Consider the following 15654-nt stretch of genomic DNA (forward strand, 5'->3'; position numbering starts at 1 on the left):
ACAAGCTGAGGGGCAAGCAAAGCCCTCAGAAAAGAAGCACAGGACGGGCCTGTCTTGGCTCAAGTCACAGTGACATTGCATGTAGGCTGGCAGCATTCTTCCTGTATGTGGTGAGGGCTAGCATCCTTCATGAGGCTGGGCACAGGTTTTCAAAGCCTTCAGATGATGCCACATAGCTTTCACCCTTTCTCTGGTCAGCAATTTACATTTCTGTAATAACGTTACAATTCTGAAGAGACCAGCTGACAGAGTTAGAAGAATATAGACTCTGAGGCTTGGCAGACGTGGGTTCAAACCCCAGTTCCACCCCTTGCTAGCTGTGGAACCCTGAGCAGTTTAATTAGCTTCAATGAACTCCATGTGCGTTGGTGATAATATCATCTCACGCAGATATTGTGAGGAATAAATGAGATCACACATGTGAAGTGTGTGTGATAAAATGTAGGTATTACTAACATTCACAATAATCTTCTCAGATTCTACATACCCCCAGGCATTGTTACAATCCCCACCCCTTCTGCAGCCCCCAAATCTTACCCCCAGATCTTCCTCAGGAAACAGTTGGAAATGGCTGTCTGAGAATGTGTGTGTGTGTGCATTTCTGTATAGTCCGAAAAAGGCCTTTGCAAACTAGTGCCTGAGTTGGAATAGGAAGGGGGAGTTTTGAGGTTTTTTCTTTTGAAATTACATGAATACATCCTCACTATGAGAATATATAACAAGTAAGAAGTATTCAAAGTAAATCATGATGGTCTCTCTTCACCCCCCATCAATCCCACTGCCCACCTCACAGCTATTCACTCACTGTTAACAATCTCCTCTCTATACATTTAGCTGAGGTTTGGGGTTTTATTTTCATAAGTGGGTTCAGACTCTACATATTGACGTGTGACTTGATTTATCAACCAACAACATGTCTTGGAGGTCTCTCTGTGTCAGGACATATAAACCCATCCCATTCTTTTCACACCACTGCATAATATTTCACAGTAATGGATGTACCAGTCTACTCATTCAGGAAGAGATATTAAAGTCCTGGGCAAGATGCAGCTAAACCATCACCGGCAGATGGCTGGTCTAGGCACCATGAGAAATCAGGTGTGACTTGTCTTGAATATCTTCCTAGAGCTCCTCTCCCACGAGCCTGGCTCCAAAGCCAGGCTCTGTTGAAGCCTGGCATCTCCTGCACTCCCATTCCAGCTGAAACCTGTGGCCCTTTGTCCCGTTCCCTAGGGGTGGATGAAGCGCCCTGTTGCATCCTTGGTGACAGCTCACTGTGACCAGCCTTTAATGCATTCGTTATAGGATAGTTTGACCGGAGAATAAGCCCTTTCATTCTTCCTTTTCTCAACCCTAGCTTGTTTGCCTTGTCAATGCTCCACACTGGAGACTCAGAGTCCTCAGTCTGCTCCAGGACTGTAAGGACCAGCAACCAACCTCCCAGGAAGGAGCCATGTTCTCTGTGGCTATGATCTAGGACACACAGCTGAGACCAGGTGGTGGTGTGGGAAAGGGGGTAGAAAATACCAAGGGAAACACAGAGATGGGGGTAGCTAAGAATGAAGTGAGAGAGCTAAGGGAGACTCTTGGAGGCCCATCAAAAACAGATTGTGTAGGGAGTGAAAGACAATTCAGTGGGAATAATGATGTTTTGCACCACTGCAGAATCTCATTCTAAGGCCCTCCTGACAGGTGGGCATTCATCGTTTACTTGCATACTTCCAATGACAGAGAGCTCACTATTTTCCAAGGATGCCTAAATTAGTTTGAATCAGCGTGTGGGTTCCTGAGACAGAAAACAGGAAAGTGTTAACAGCTAAAAGAAAACAAACAACTGTCTAGGATATGAGCAAAGGAAAAGTAGACTGAGAAGAGCATCTGTTGGGGATGGAGGGAAAAGAGACCTGGGCAGCAGAGAATACTGGTGCAATAGGCAGGATAATGGTCCCCACACCACCAAACATGTGCACATCCTAATCCCCAGAACCTATGAGTATTTTACCTTACATGACAAAAGGCACTTTGCAGATGTGATTAAGGATCTTAATATGGGGAGGATATCATGGATATCCAGGTAGACTCAGAGTAATCACAGGGCCCTTTAAAAGAGCGAGGCAGAAGGGTAAGAGTCAGAGGAGGAGATGTGATTATGGAAGCAGAGGTCTGAGTGATGTGCCATGAGCCAAGGAATGTGCTCAGCTTCTAAAAGCTGAAAAAGACAAGGAAATTATTCCCCGCTAGAGGCTCCCGAAGGAATGCAGCCCTACCAACACCTTGATTTGAGCCTGTGGGACCAGTTTGGGACTTCTGATCTTGAGAACTAAGATAATAAATTTGTGTGGTTTAAGCCGCTGTGTTTCTGGTAGTTTGTTACAGCAGCAAAGTGAAACTAATACAACCAAGCACCTGACAGTAGGAGAGAGGAAAGGACAACTTTACCATGCCTACAGATCACCTGGATATCTTGTTCAAATGCAGACTCTGCATCAGTAAGTCTTGGGCAGGGCCTGAGATTTGCATTTCTACCAAGCTGTCAGGTCATACCAATGTTCCTGATCTGATACGCCCTTTGATTAACAAGAGGATAGAAGAAAATCAAGAAAAATACCTGTGTAACATTTTACCGTTCATAAAGCCTTTTTGCATCCATCATATCTCATTTTTATCATACCCACGACACTGAGAGGTAGGTATTATTGTCCCCATGTCACACACGAGGAAGCCAAAGCTAAATCAGAGAGGTGAAGTCATTTGTCCACACAAAAGCACAGAAATAGCGTCAGGCTGGCCCCCAGGTGCCCTGACTCCAGAGCCTGTGCTTCTGCCATTTGACAGTGGTTCCCACCCCTGGCTGAATATTAGAATCACCTGCAGACCTTTTAAAACTCCAGATGCAGAGGTCAAATCCCAGACTAATGACATCAGAATCCCTTGGTGTGTGACCCAAACATCACTAGTTTTGGAATCAACAAGTGATTCCACTGCACAGCGAAGGCTAAGAGCTGTTTCACTAGAGCATTTCACTAGAGCAGCACCAGCATCAGCATCACCTGGGAGCTTGTTAGAAATGCAGATTCTTGGGCCCACCCCAGAACTAACACATTCAAAACTCTGGAGGTGAGGCTCAAGAATCTGGGTGTTAACCAGCCCTCCAGGGGATTCTGATGCACTCTTGAGTTTTAGCATGGGTTTGAAAAGGGCCACCTTGACTCCATGCATAGAGTCAAGGGCTGGGGAAACAAAAGCACACATTAGATCCAGGTATAAAATTAGGCCAGGTGCTAAGTGACTGAAACCAGCCTCCTAATGGATGTACCAAAGAATAAAAACAGTTCTCAGGTTGGCAACCAGAATACCAAGTCCCCACGCCACAACCTTTCTGATCCTTTGTAAGAGAGACATCTGCCAAAGGCCCTCTCAGACTGTCAAAACATCCTGGAATATAATATTTGCTTCCAACTCTGCACCTTGCTCTTCACTCCCTCACTTAAAACACTAACCTTTCCCATTTGTGCTCTGACCTGAACTGAGTAAACAAGCTTCTCACCACTCTTCTTCCCACCCCTCTCTTCTTGGTATCCAAGATGAGAGTAGCAGGCAAAAGGTTAGTTCTAATGTACCTGAGCAAATGGATATACAATCTAAAATAGCAGTGAGCTACACAGCCGCCCTCCCTGGGCCCATCTCACCTGCCTCAGCAACACTGCCGCCGTTTGGCCTAACTCTATCCCAGGAAAATGGAAAATTCCACAACCAAACATTAGAGTAGATACTTTCCAGAATGGAGCTCACCTCCCCTTCTCCTGTCCCAGAGATACCTCAAGTCTACAGGATCAAGAAAAACAAGGCTAATATGATCCTGCAATCACACTCCTGGGCATATATTCAGAGAAAACTCTAATTCGAAAAGATACATGGACCCCAATGTTCACTGCAGCACCATTTACAATAGCCAGGACACGGAAGCAACCTAAATGTCCATTGACACATGAATGGATAAAGAAGCTGTGGTACATACATACAATGGAATATTACTCAGCCATAAAAAAGAATGAAATAATGCCATTTGCAACAACATGGATGGACCTAGGGATTATCACACTAAGTGAAGTAAGTCAGAAAGAGAAAGACAAATACCATATGATATCACTTATATGTGGAATCTAAAATATGACACAAATGAACTTATCTACAAAACAGAAACAGACTCACAGACATAAAGAACAGACTTGTGGTTGCTAAGGGGGAGGGAAGGTGGGGAAGGGAGGGATTGGGAGTTTGGGATTAGCAGGTGCAAACTATTATGTATAGGATGCATAAACAAGGTCCTACCATACAGCATAGGGAAATATATTCAATACCCTGCAATAAACCATAATGGAAAAGAATGTGAAAAAGAACATGTATATATGTATAACTGAGTCAATTTGCTGTACTGTAGAAATTAACACAACATTGTAAATCAACTATACTTCAATAAAGTAATTTTTTTAAAAAAAGAAAGGCAAAGCTACAGGATCGAGAAAGTAGAATGCAGGGAATTTCCTGGCGGTCCAGTGGTTAGGACTCCACACTTCCACTGCAGGGGGCATGGGTTCAATCCCTGGTCAGGGATCCTGCATGCCTCACGGTGTGGCCTAAAATTAAAAAAAAAAAAAAAAAAAGAAAGAAAGTACAAGACTGGCAGCCACCACTCATGACCAGAGACGTGGTCCAACATAATGCAGAAAAAGTTCTCAGTGAGTATACCCAATAGACAGCAGCTCTCGACAGGGAGTGGGCTCTATTCTAAACTGAATGACAGCTAGTAACAATTCTGTTTTGCTTTTCCTGCCCTTCTGAATCCTCAATTAATCAAGTTCTGAGGGATGAGAAATAGGGGACCAGCACACCCTATTTGAAAGAATTAGAATCTGAGGTGTTAGGAAACAACAGGTATAGCTGATTCACTTTGTTACAAAGCAGAAACTAACACACCATTGTAAAGCAATTATACTCCAATAAAGATGTAAAAAATATATATATATATATACATACACTACCAAATGTAAAATAGATAGCTAGTGGGAAGCAGCCGCATAGCACAGGGAGATCAGCTGGGTGCTTTGTGACCACCTAGAGGGGTGGGATAGGGAGGGAGGGAGACACAAGAGGGAAGAGATATGGGGATAGATGTATATGTATAGCTGATTCACTTTGTTATAAAGCAGAAACTAACACACCATTGTAAAGCAATTATACTCCAATAAAGATGTTAAAAAGAAAAAAAAAGAAAGAGCCTAAGCGTGTGGTAACTCCCCTGAAAGTATGCTGGACCCTAAAATAGCTTGTCTGCCCCACTTCCCACTTCAACTGATTATGATCATCTTGCTTGATTAAAAGCAGACATAATAGTAACTGAGAATTTGTTATTAAGCAAATGCTTAATTAAACTGAGATTAGTTGTTAAGCTAGAACTTGAGGCTTAGGAAGAAAAGAAGTGGACATCTAAGATCAAGCTATGGAGAAAGAAAAAGTGTGATTAGAATCAATTATATATTCTGCCAGACGGAAGACCTGATGAATGTCCGAGTCTCTCCAAACAAAGTCCTTGAAACATCAGTGAAGGGAGAGAGCCTGGCGAGACAACGGGCAGCAGGTACTTGGGAGTTGTCTAGTAACTTGGTGGTGGGAGGAGGGACTAGCTCAGGACCCAGGGAGACGTCTGCGCTGGGATTGCTGCCTTCAGAGAGTTGGAGAGGCAAGAGGCTGAGGACTGAAAACGAGACGGGGAGTGATTCTCAGTGACCAGCAGTATCCCAAAGAAAGGAAGCTGCCGGCCTGGACTGCCAGCGATGGCCGGCACTGCGTTGCAGCTCTGAACCCACCGCTCTGCCTCCCCCCCATGAGAATTTGAGCTGGAGAGCCAGCATGCCCTGGTAAGTGGAAATACTGCCACTTCAAGACATGGAGTCATCTTTCTCATTTGGAGTGATCCTTGCTATCCTGGCCTCCCTCATTATTGCTGCTAATGCCCTAGTGGTCATGGCTGTGCTGTCGTTGATCCACAAGAATGATGGTGTCGGCCTCAGCTTCACCTTGAATCTGGCTGTGGCTGACACCTCGCTTGGCCTGGCCATCTCTGGCCTAGTCACAGACCAGCTCTCCAGCACGGCTCGGCCCACACAGAAGACCCTGTGCAGCCTTCGGATGGCATTTGTCACTTCTTCTGCAGCTGCCTCTGTCCTCACGGTCATGCTGATTGCCTTTGACAGGTACCTTGCCATCAAGCAGCCCCTCCGCTATTTCCAGATCATGAATGGGCTCATGGCCAGGGCCTGCATTGCCGGGCTGTGGTTGGTGTCTTACCTCATTGGCTTCCTCCCACTCGGGGTCCGCGTATTCCAGCAGACCGCCTACAAGGGGCCCTGCAGCTTCTTCGCTGTGTTTCACCCGCGCTTCGTGCTGACCCTCTCCTGCGTTGGCTTCTTCCCAGCCCTGCTCCTCTTTGTCTTCTTCTACTGTGACATGCTCAAGATTGCTTCCATGCACAGCCAGCAGATCCGCAAGACGGAGCATGCGGGAGCCCCGGCCGGGGCTCACCGGCCCCCACGGACCCCCAGTGACTTCAAGGCTGTCCGCACTGTGGCCGTTCTCATTGGCAGCTTCACTCTGTCCTGGACCCCGTTCCTTATCACTAGCATTGTGCAGGTGGCCTGCCAGGAGTGCCACCTCTACCCAGTGCTGGAACGGTACCTGTGGCTGCTTGGTGTGGGCAACTCCCTGCTCAACCCACTCATCTATGCCTATTGGCAGAAGGAGATACGGCAACAGTTCTCCCAGATGGCCCTGGGAATGAAGAAGGGGCTCGCCGCATTCCTCCTCCTTCTCTCAGCCAGGGATGGTGGCCCACAGGGGCCCAGGGAAAGTGCCCGTCACATCACCACCATCTCCCACTCAGAGCTTGACGGCTAAGATGGTAAGGGCAGACAAGTTTCAAAGTGCCCCTCTCTCCCTTCTCAGAGCCCCAGCTAGGAGACCAGGTGGAGCTAGGGAAAAGAGAGCACTTGCTTCCAGCAACTGACCACCCCCTGCACCTCCTTACCTCAGACTGAGAGGTAACTAAGGCAGGGTGCTGACTTCCCTCTATAATCAGCTTCCCCATTTGCAAATCTCCATTCCTCCCTGCCCTTCTTTTGCAATGAGTCTGTTTCTCCTGTAGAGGTATACTGACTTAAAGCAAGAAGTGTACTACTGGAAAGATGCTTAAACTCAAATCTTATTTTTGAATACACTAGAGCAGCACTGTCTAATAGAAGTCTAATGCAAGCCACCTATGTAATCTTAAATGTTCTAGTAGTCATGTTAAAAAGGTTAAAAAAAAAGAAGCAGGCAAAAATAATGTTTCATTTAACTCAATATATCTAAAACATTAATTCAACATGTAATCAGTATAAAAGATTATTACCCTATTTTTTTCATGCTAAATCTTTGAAGTCTGGTGTATATTCTACCCTTATAGAATACCTCAATTCAAACTAGCCATGTGCCAATGCTCAAGAGCTACACGTGGCCAGTGGCTATCATATTAGAAAGCACAGCACTAGAGAAATGAGGTTCTGTTCTTTTTAACTGTGTACTACAGTGATTGCTTTGGTGAAATGAGGGGTCCTGCCCTCCCTGATGTAAATCAGACATTTTATGTAGTGAGGTTGTATGAATGTAGGAACCTGAATTAGATACTAAAGCTTGTCTTTTTCCACACTTCATGGTGTTCAAAACAGTGTTTCTTTGGCGAATCACCTGTCTTGTAATTATTTCTGCTGTTACCCCTCCAACCCACCACCTTCCTAACTCTGTGGTGCCCCTTCCCCTCAGTTGGCCTCTTATGTCACTTGTAGCTACTTGCTGATGACGATGCCAAACCACAGATTCTGAGACATTGAAAGGAAAGAAAGGGAAAAAAGGGGTAGGTACCAAAAAAGGCACTGCCAAGCCCTCCACACTGGACCCACTTTGCTCCTCAGAGATTGACCTTCTTCCATTTACTCCCAAATTTGCATTTTCCTAAGAAACTCAGTTGCATAAAAGGATGTCTCCAAAATGGCCCAGGAGACCAGCCTTATCCTGCTTTCTTGCAGGTACAGAAAATGACTGTTGGCAACTGGGAATTATACTCAGGCTCCCCCTGGGCAACCCTGGCAGCAGAAACTACAGGAATAGAGTGGGGAAGAAACCCAGGAACCACACTCAGCCTTCCTGAGCTTTCCTGCAACCCTTTCCACAACCTCCTGGTCTCCACAGTACATTCCTAGAGAGTTTGTCTCTTAAGGCCCTCAACTAGATTATCTCCCTAGAAAGCTGCTGAGTGGACAACAAAAAAGGGCAGAAGAAACCAAAACAGTATGAATTGATTTGTCTGGGATTTGGTACCAAACACAAACACAAATAATAACTGGGTTTGGGGACAAAATTGAAAGCAGGCTCAAATCAATGCCCTCCTTACTGGTGGTTCAAAGCTTAATTTCCTGGCCTTGCTGCAAAGGACTGATCTTCCCAAGGTAACACAAGCAAAGTGGAATAGAAGCTAGTTACAGGAGAAAGGCAGGAGCTGAGGGGAGGCCAGCTGATTGTTGTGTTATGAGGTTCAGTCTAAAAAACCCTGCTATTCCTGGGAGTCAGTGTGCGCAGTGGGAAAATCACAGGCTTTGAAATCCAACAGAGCAGTGTTCAAATTATGATTCAGTCATTCAAATTCTCAAGGCCACAGTTTCCTCATTTGTAAAATTGGGATGATAATGCCTACCTTATTTGGCTATAGTGACGATTAATCCAGACAATGCATATGAAAATGCCTAGTACACCACAGCACATTGTTAGTACTCAGAAAATGTTCTCTTCCTCTTCCTTAAAAAACCTAAAGAATAAAACATTCAGCTGACCAATTTAAGGGAATCCGTCACATCTGCAGACATTAGGAAAAATGAGTGATGAGAGGTGACTCAGGCTGGAAAAGACAAACATAAATCTTTTAGCAGGATCAAGACAGAGCAGATACAAACAAGGCACTGTTACCATATTCTTGGGTTTAAGAGTAACCGCAATTAAGAACACTGTGTTTAATAAGCCACCAAGAGCAGAGATACAGAATGCTATGCTAAAGAGTCTAATGGCTTTCTTTGACGCAGGCTCCTGTACAGATAAGGGAAGGCACTGGAGTGGAGACATTTAGATTTCATTCACACATCAAATGTTGTCTCCTGATGGACTTGCAGAGAAGCCAGATCCTGTTCAGCAATTTGATCAAAATAGCCAAAAAGATATTAAGACCTTGTAGGACAGAATGTAGATCAATTGGTCCCATCTATAATTTCCATGAAAAGCTTATTGTGAATCCGTTAAAAAACATTGTGACATGACTAAGTTTTATACTAATTCCTTGGCTAGCTAATGTTATGTACAGCATACCTCCGTTTCAGAGGGCTACCCTCAAGAACAGTACACACAGCCCTCTGGACAGGGTCATTTTGAGTGGTTTCACAAATGTTAGAGGCAGGTTGCCCTGATCCACCAACACTCTCCTGCTTGTCCACATGACCAAAAAGCCCATCTCTGAGAGTTGGCCAGCCAGAGTTAGCCTTGGGATATCTTCTTCCTATATGGTGAAGTGTTTACTGGTTCACATGGGAAATGAACTTGTGACTCACTTGCTCAGTCACTGGCCAAACTAAACAGAGACCAGTGAAAACAGCAGGCTCAAGAGATACTTCAAGGACACACAGAACAAGAGGAAACATGGTGTTGACAGCTGGGCAATGAGAACAGCAATGGGCCCAAGGCCAGACCCAACCCCTTGCTGCCATCAGCCACTCACTTATTTTGTGACTCCTTCAGTACCTTCCATGTCATCCTTCAAATGGCTGACTGGTCTGGAATCTTCTCCTTTTAATTAATAAATCTTCATTTGTTATTTCTTGCAATCATATAAACTCAATGATGGTACCTACAAGCGTCAGCTGGCATTCATTCATTCATCTGTCCATCCATCTACCTACCCCACAAGCATTTACTGAGGGCTAGGTGCTAAAACTACTCCAGCTTTCCTGGATTTCTTTTAGAGCTATATATTGATGTATACATGATGTTCATTATTTTTTTTTCTGATTATAAAAGCAACTTTTTTCATTTTAGAAATTTTTGAATATACAGAAAATCATAAAGTTACCCATAATTATACCACCCAGAGATGATCACTGTTATTTTCCTTCATCTGTTTTCTTCACTTAATATTATATTGTGCTGTTTTCCTATGTCATTAAGCTTTCTTCAAAAACATGAGTTCTAAGGGTTGCATGTTTTTCAACATGAGTATATAATATTTTAACCATTTTTCTATAGTTGTACGTTTATGTTATTTCCAATTTCTCACTGTTATAATACCACTGTAAATACCCTTGTATATAAATCTTTGACATGTCTGTTTAATCCCCTAAGATAAAATTCTCCAAAGTAGTATTACTAGGTCAAGGAGCATTAAACACTTATAAGAATTTTGATTCATACTTTTGCTGGCCTTTCTTGAAAGGTAATGTTTCCCTAGGATATTTGCTATGAGAAGTCAAAAGTGAGCCATAAATGAGCAGACCACAGTGATATGAATATCTCAAAGAAATAAAAGTGCATGGCTTCCTGAAAGCATAAACCATACCAAGGGGGCTGACCAGTTTTTTTTTTAACAAGAGGAACCTGTTGCTATGCCCTACTGCTAGAGTTAATCTGCAAATCCAGAATTCTGGACTAATGGGACACAGCAGTCTAACAACACCCCTCACAGGACAACTGCATCATTGATACAGCATCGTGTGATATACAGATACCAATTTCAGTGTGTTTTCACTCTTAAAATCTTCTGATAGTGGCTTTGTGCAATACCATAAAATGCTAAATAGGCACGAGAATATGAAAATATGATCACATGGAACCAGGAGCCAGGTCTTGATGCAGCTGAAGCCTCGAAGCCATGGTCTTGCAGCCTTGCTGACCAGGAAATATGTGCTCCACCTAATGGATCCACTGTGGCAGGGTGAAGTGTGGGAGAGCTTAACATGCTACTAGCCAGCCATATGTTCACTGGATTTACAAGCTGTTGGGACCATAAGCAGCCACTGAGCTCAAAGAGCCCTCTCATGAGGAGTCCTAGAAACAACTAATGCAGCTGCTAAGGGTCTCAGAGTCTGTTTTAATGCACAAAGCAGCTCCTGTTTCTTTCAAAATGCCTTCTACACAATGGCGCGGGCAGAATTCATTTGCTCCAAAGCTCCAGAGGGACTAAAATCAGACCAAGAACCTGGGGGCTGGGGGGTTCTCTAATTTTTTAGGTTTCTTTTCATTTGGTGGATGTTACCCAATAGTTCTATGATTGAATTATCTTTCCCATTTAATATAATAAATCCATATTGGTTCCAGTTCTATCTCAACTGAGTTGACATTATGGCACTAAAAAGATGATGAACATGCTGAGATAACAGTCATCGGCCCAGTAAAATGCCATGCTGTCTTACAAAACTGTTCATTGTGCTTTTACCACTCATAATAGTTTTGCGGATTTGCCCACTAAGCCATTCGACAAATACTAAAGCACATCCTATGGAAGAGCAAACTGATGTCATCTCAGTCATCTCTGTCATCTCAGAGGTGGTTTAAAAAGTAAGAAAACTGAACCAAGAAATTAGAGCTGAATGGCTGTGAGGTTATTTCAAATGTGGAAAACGGGCTCATGATCCAAAATTCCAACTACCACTTTAAGATTACGAGGTCCCTTAGTAATCTTATGCAATGATGTGTTAAATTGTTTTTCTTATTTGCTAAATAAACGGGAGAGCCAAGGATGCATGAAGAGTGTTTATAATGAGTTAGGCACAGCCCCTAATACAACTGAATTCTGATGCTGATCTGAGACACTGGATAGAGAGAAGAGATATCCTTTACTGAAACCTCAGGAATTAAGATTAATGTGAGTGGCCATGCTAACTGAGAAGATATGAAGATCAAAAATATTATCCCTTAAGGGATATGTTTTAGTGAATAGAAAAGAAGTATTTATAATCAGGTTCTTAGAAGTTTAATCATTCCTCCCATAAATTTATAAGCCTAACAGCAGACTTCTTTGCATGGGAGGAAAGAGGGTGAGAAGTCTAGTCCCATGTTCAAATTACTCAATTTGAAATTAGTGAGATCTGGGACTTCCCTGGCAGTCCAGTGGTTAAGACTTCACCTTCCAATGCAGGGGGTGCGGGTCAGGGAGCTAAGATCCCACACGCCTCGGGGCCAAAAACCAAAACATAAAACAGAAGCAATATTGTAACAAATTCAATAAAGACTTTAAAAAAAAGAAATCAGTGACATCTGTTCTTCAATAAATAGTATTACATACAACAAGAACAAACTCCTGTGTGTATGGTATGCTCACTTAGACTGGGGAGGAAGAGGGGGCTAGTGAGGAAGGAGGTCATGGAGAAGAAAGGCCAACAAAGGAAACATAAGGAAGCAGTAGAAAGTGGAGAATAAGAAGAAAATGATATATTTGCAGTCACAGGTCTCCAGGAAAGTAATTTAAATCTAGTCTTACAGTTAAGTGTCAAAGAGTGATCAACCACAACGACCATTGACCTTCTTTCTCCCAGGGTGCTATAAAGACAGGGGAACTAATGAAATCAGTATTTTTTACTGCTCACCTGCCATAAACTTTAAGTGACCCTGGACAAGGCTAAGTCAGTACACCTCTAGCATGGTGATTATAAGCATGGGCTCATGACCCAGATGGCCTGGGTTAGAATCCTGGCTCTGCCATTTCCTAGGAATGAAGTTTTTACCTTTCTGTGCCTCAGTTCCTCACCTGAAAAATAAGAATAGTACCTATCTCATAGGGTCGTTGAAAGGATGTAAACAGTTTTATAAACATAATACACTTAAAACAGTATCTGGCACATAAAAGCTTTATAAGCCACTTTGGAAGATAGTTTAGCAGTTTCTTACAAAACTAAACATATGCTTACCATACAATCCAGCAATTGCACTCCTTGGTATTTAACCAAATGAGCTGAAAACTTGTGTCCACATAAACGCCTGCAAATGAATATTTATAACAGCTTTATTCATAACTGCCAAAACTTGGAAGCAACCAAGACGTCCTTCTGTAGGTGAATGGATAAATATACTGTGGTACATTCAGAAAGAAAAAAGAGAAAATGAGCTATAAAGCCATGAAAAGACATGGAGGAACCTTAAGTATATATTACTAAGTGATATATACTTATATATAGTATAGCCCATATAAGCCTAAGAAGGTTACATACTGTTTGATTCCAACTATATAACACTCTGGAAAAAGCAAAACCATAGAGACAGTGAAATGATCAGTGGATTCTGGGGGTTTGGGGGAGAGGGAAGACTGAATAGGCAGAGCACAGAGGATTTTTAGGATAGTGAAACTATTCTGTATGATACTATAATGGTGCATACATGTCATTATACATTTGTCAAAACCCACAGGATGTATAACACTGAGCGTGAACCCTAATATAAATGATGGATGTGAACTGATAATGATGTGCCAATGTAGGTTCATTGACTGTAACAAATGAATCACCCTGGGTGAGGAATTTTGATCAAGGGGAAGCTGCATGTAGCATGTAGGAGGTACACGGGAAATCTCTGTATCTTCCACACAATTTTGCTATGAATCTAAAACTTCTCTAAAAATTAAGTCTATTAAAATTTATTTTGAAAAGGTAGTACTTTAGATTGACAATTAAGAAGACACTGTGGGGTGGTAGAATCTGACAACTATGTGCTGGCCTCAAATCTGCCATAATCAGGCTATGTGACTTAGGACAAATTTTCTTAGCTTTTCTGGACCCTATTTTGTCTACCTGTACAAAAAGGGGAGTAAAGCTCAGTGGGGCTTAACCTTGTTTAGGTTGCTCCCTTCCAGGCTACCCTCCACACAAGGATTATCTTCCTAAAAAATAAAAGCTGGTTATATTATTCTCTATTTTAAACTTCCTTTGCCTGGCCCCTCCCTCCAGGATAAAAGCCAAACTCTTTCTTAGGATATATAGAGAGCCTTCACAATTTGACCCTTTTGGCCACACTATTCTAATTTCCTTTCATTCTAGCCCATATTTCTTTTTTTTTAATTAACATTACTTTTCTGTTTTCAAATCACCTTATTTTTTTAAAATATTTATTTATTTATTTAGGCTGCACCAGATCTTTTTTTAATTTAATTAATCTATTTATTTATTTTTGGTTGCGTTGGGTCTTCGTTGCTGCGCACGGGCTTTCTCTAGTTACGGCGAGTGGGGCTACTCTTGGTTGTGGTGTGCAGGCTTCTCATTGTAGTGGTTTCTCTTGTTGCAGAGCACGGGCTCTAGGCGTGTGGACTTCAGTAGTTGTGGCGCGTGGGCTCGGTAGTTGTGGCGCACAGGCTTAGTTGCTCCGTGGCATATGGGATCTTCCTGAACCAGGGCTCGAACCCATGTCCCCTGCATTGGCAGGCGGATTCTTAACCACTGCGCCACCAGGGAAGCCCTGCACCGGGGCTTAGTTGCAGCATGTGGGCTCTTAGTTGTGGCATATGGACTTCTTAGTTGTGGCATGCATGCGGGATCTAGTTCCCCGACCAGGGATCGAACCCAGACCCCCTGCATTGGGAGGGCGGAGCCTTAGCTACTGGACCACCAGGGAAGTCCCTAGCCCGTATTTCTTTACAAGTGCTTCACAAAGTGTAATCTAAGGATCACCCTCCGTCAAGTGCCTATGACAAAAGCAAATGCTTTTGCCCCAAATAAGGTTAGGATCTCAGGTGACAGGGTGCAAGAATCTACATTTTCACAAGATCTCCAGGTGATTCTGCCTCAGGTGGTATTTGAAAACCATAACCCTTTATTTCAGCCATGCTGAAATTTCCCCCATTCCCCTGCCTGGAATGTCCTTCCCTGCCTTATCTACCTGGTAACATCTGCTTTTTAGCACAACTGTCACCTCCACTATGAAGCCTTTGGCCAGTCCCCTAGGTAATTGTCTGTTTCCTCCTCTGTGCTTCTGCAGCACTTAGTTCATCTCTCAGACAGTACTTAGTACCTACTGTACTGTACTTAGTACCTACTTACATGTCTGTTTCTCCTACTATAATGTGACCTTGAAATCAGAGACTATGTTTTAATTTATTTTTACATCCCCAGCATCTAAGACATAATAGATAACAATAAATGTTTGTTGAACAAATGAATGAATGGATAAAGATGAGAACTAAAGTATTCATCTCACAAATATTTGAGTGCCTACAATGTGGTAGGCACTATTCTGGTACAAGAAAGTAGCCAGAACTTTTTGCCTGTAAGACAATTAGAACCCTGCACACAGGGTTCTATTTTAAGCCTCTTTTTAAGCCTTTAAGCATTTTATCTGTGGAAACTTCCAAATAAGCCCCTTGTTTGTTTATGCATTCTTTAGGATAGAACCACTTGTCTGATGTTTACAAGTGGCCTTATGACAATGAATGGCAATGGGAAAGCACAATGTACTTAGTCCATTCCCATAAATGTGCTTTGGGGGTCCAGACTCAACTTCATAGTCACCTTCTCTTTATTGCTTTCTGGAGAATATAATATA

At 43.0% G+C, this 15654-nt stretch overlaps 1 protein-coding gene across 1 annotated transcript; it reads left to right on the plus strand.

Moving 5' to 3' along the window:
• The first annotated feature begins 5614 nt into the window (after positions 1–5614).
• On the plus strand, positions 5615–6954 carry GPR119 (G protein-coupled receptor 119). Its single transcript, XM_022563925.3, has one exon. It carries the CDS (start codon positions 5947–5949, stop codon positions 6952–6954), a length of 1008 nt encoding a protein of 335 aa, XP_022419633.1. The 5' UTR covers positions 5615–5946.
• The last annotated feature ends 8700 nt before the right edge of the window (positions 6955–15654 follow it).

This window comes from Delphinapterus leucas, chromosome X (genome assembly GCF_059928025.1).
Source record: "Delphinapterus leucas isolate spDelLeu-1000000601 "Yukka" chromosome X, BTC_Dleu_Yukka2, whole genome shotgun sequence".
Lineage (NCBI taxonomy): Eukaryota > Metazoa > Chordata > Mammalia > Artiodactyla > Monodontidae > Delphinapterus > Delphinapterus leucas.

Bases quoted from the DNA above. Each gene is read 5' to 3' on its own strand.
- GPR119 (XM_022563925.3), top strand. From the start codon at position 5,947: ATGGAGTCATCTTTCTCATTTGGAGTGATCCTTGCTATCCTGGCCTCC.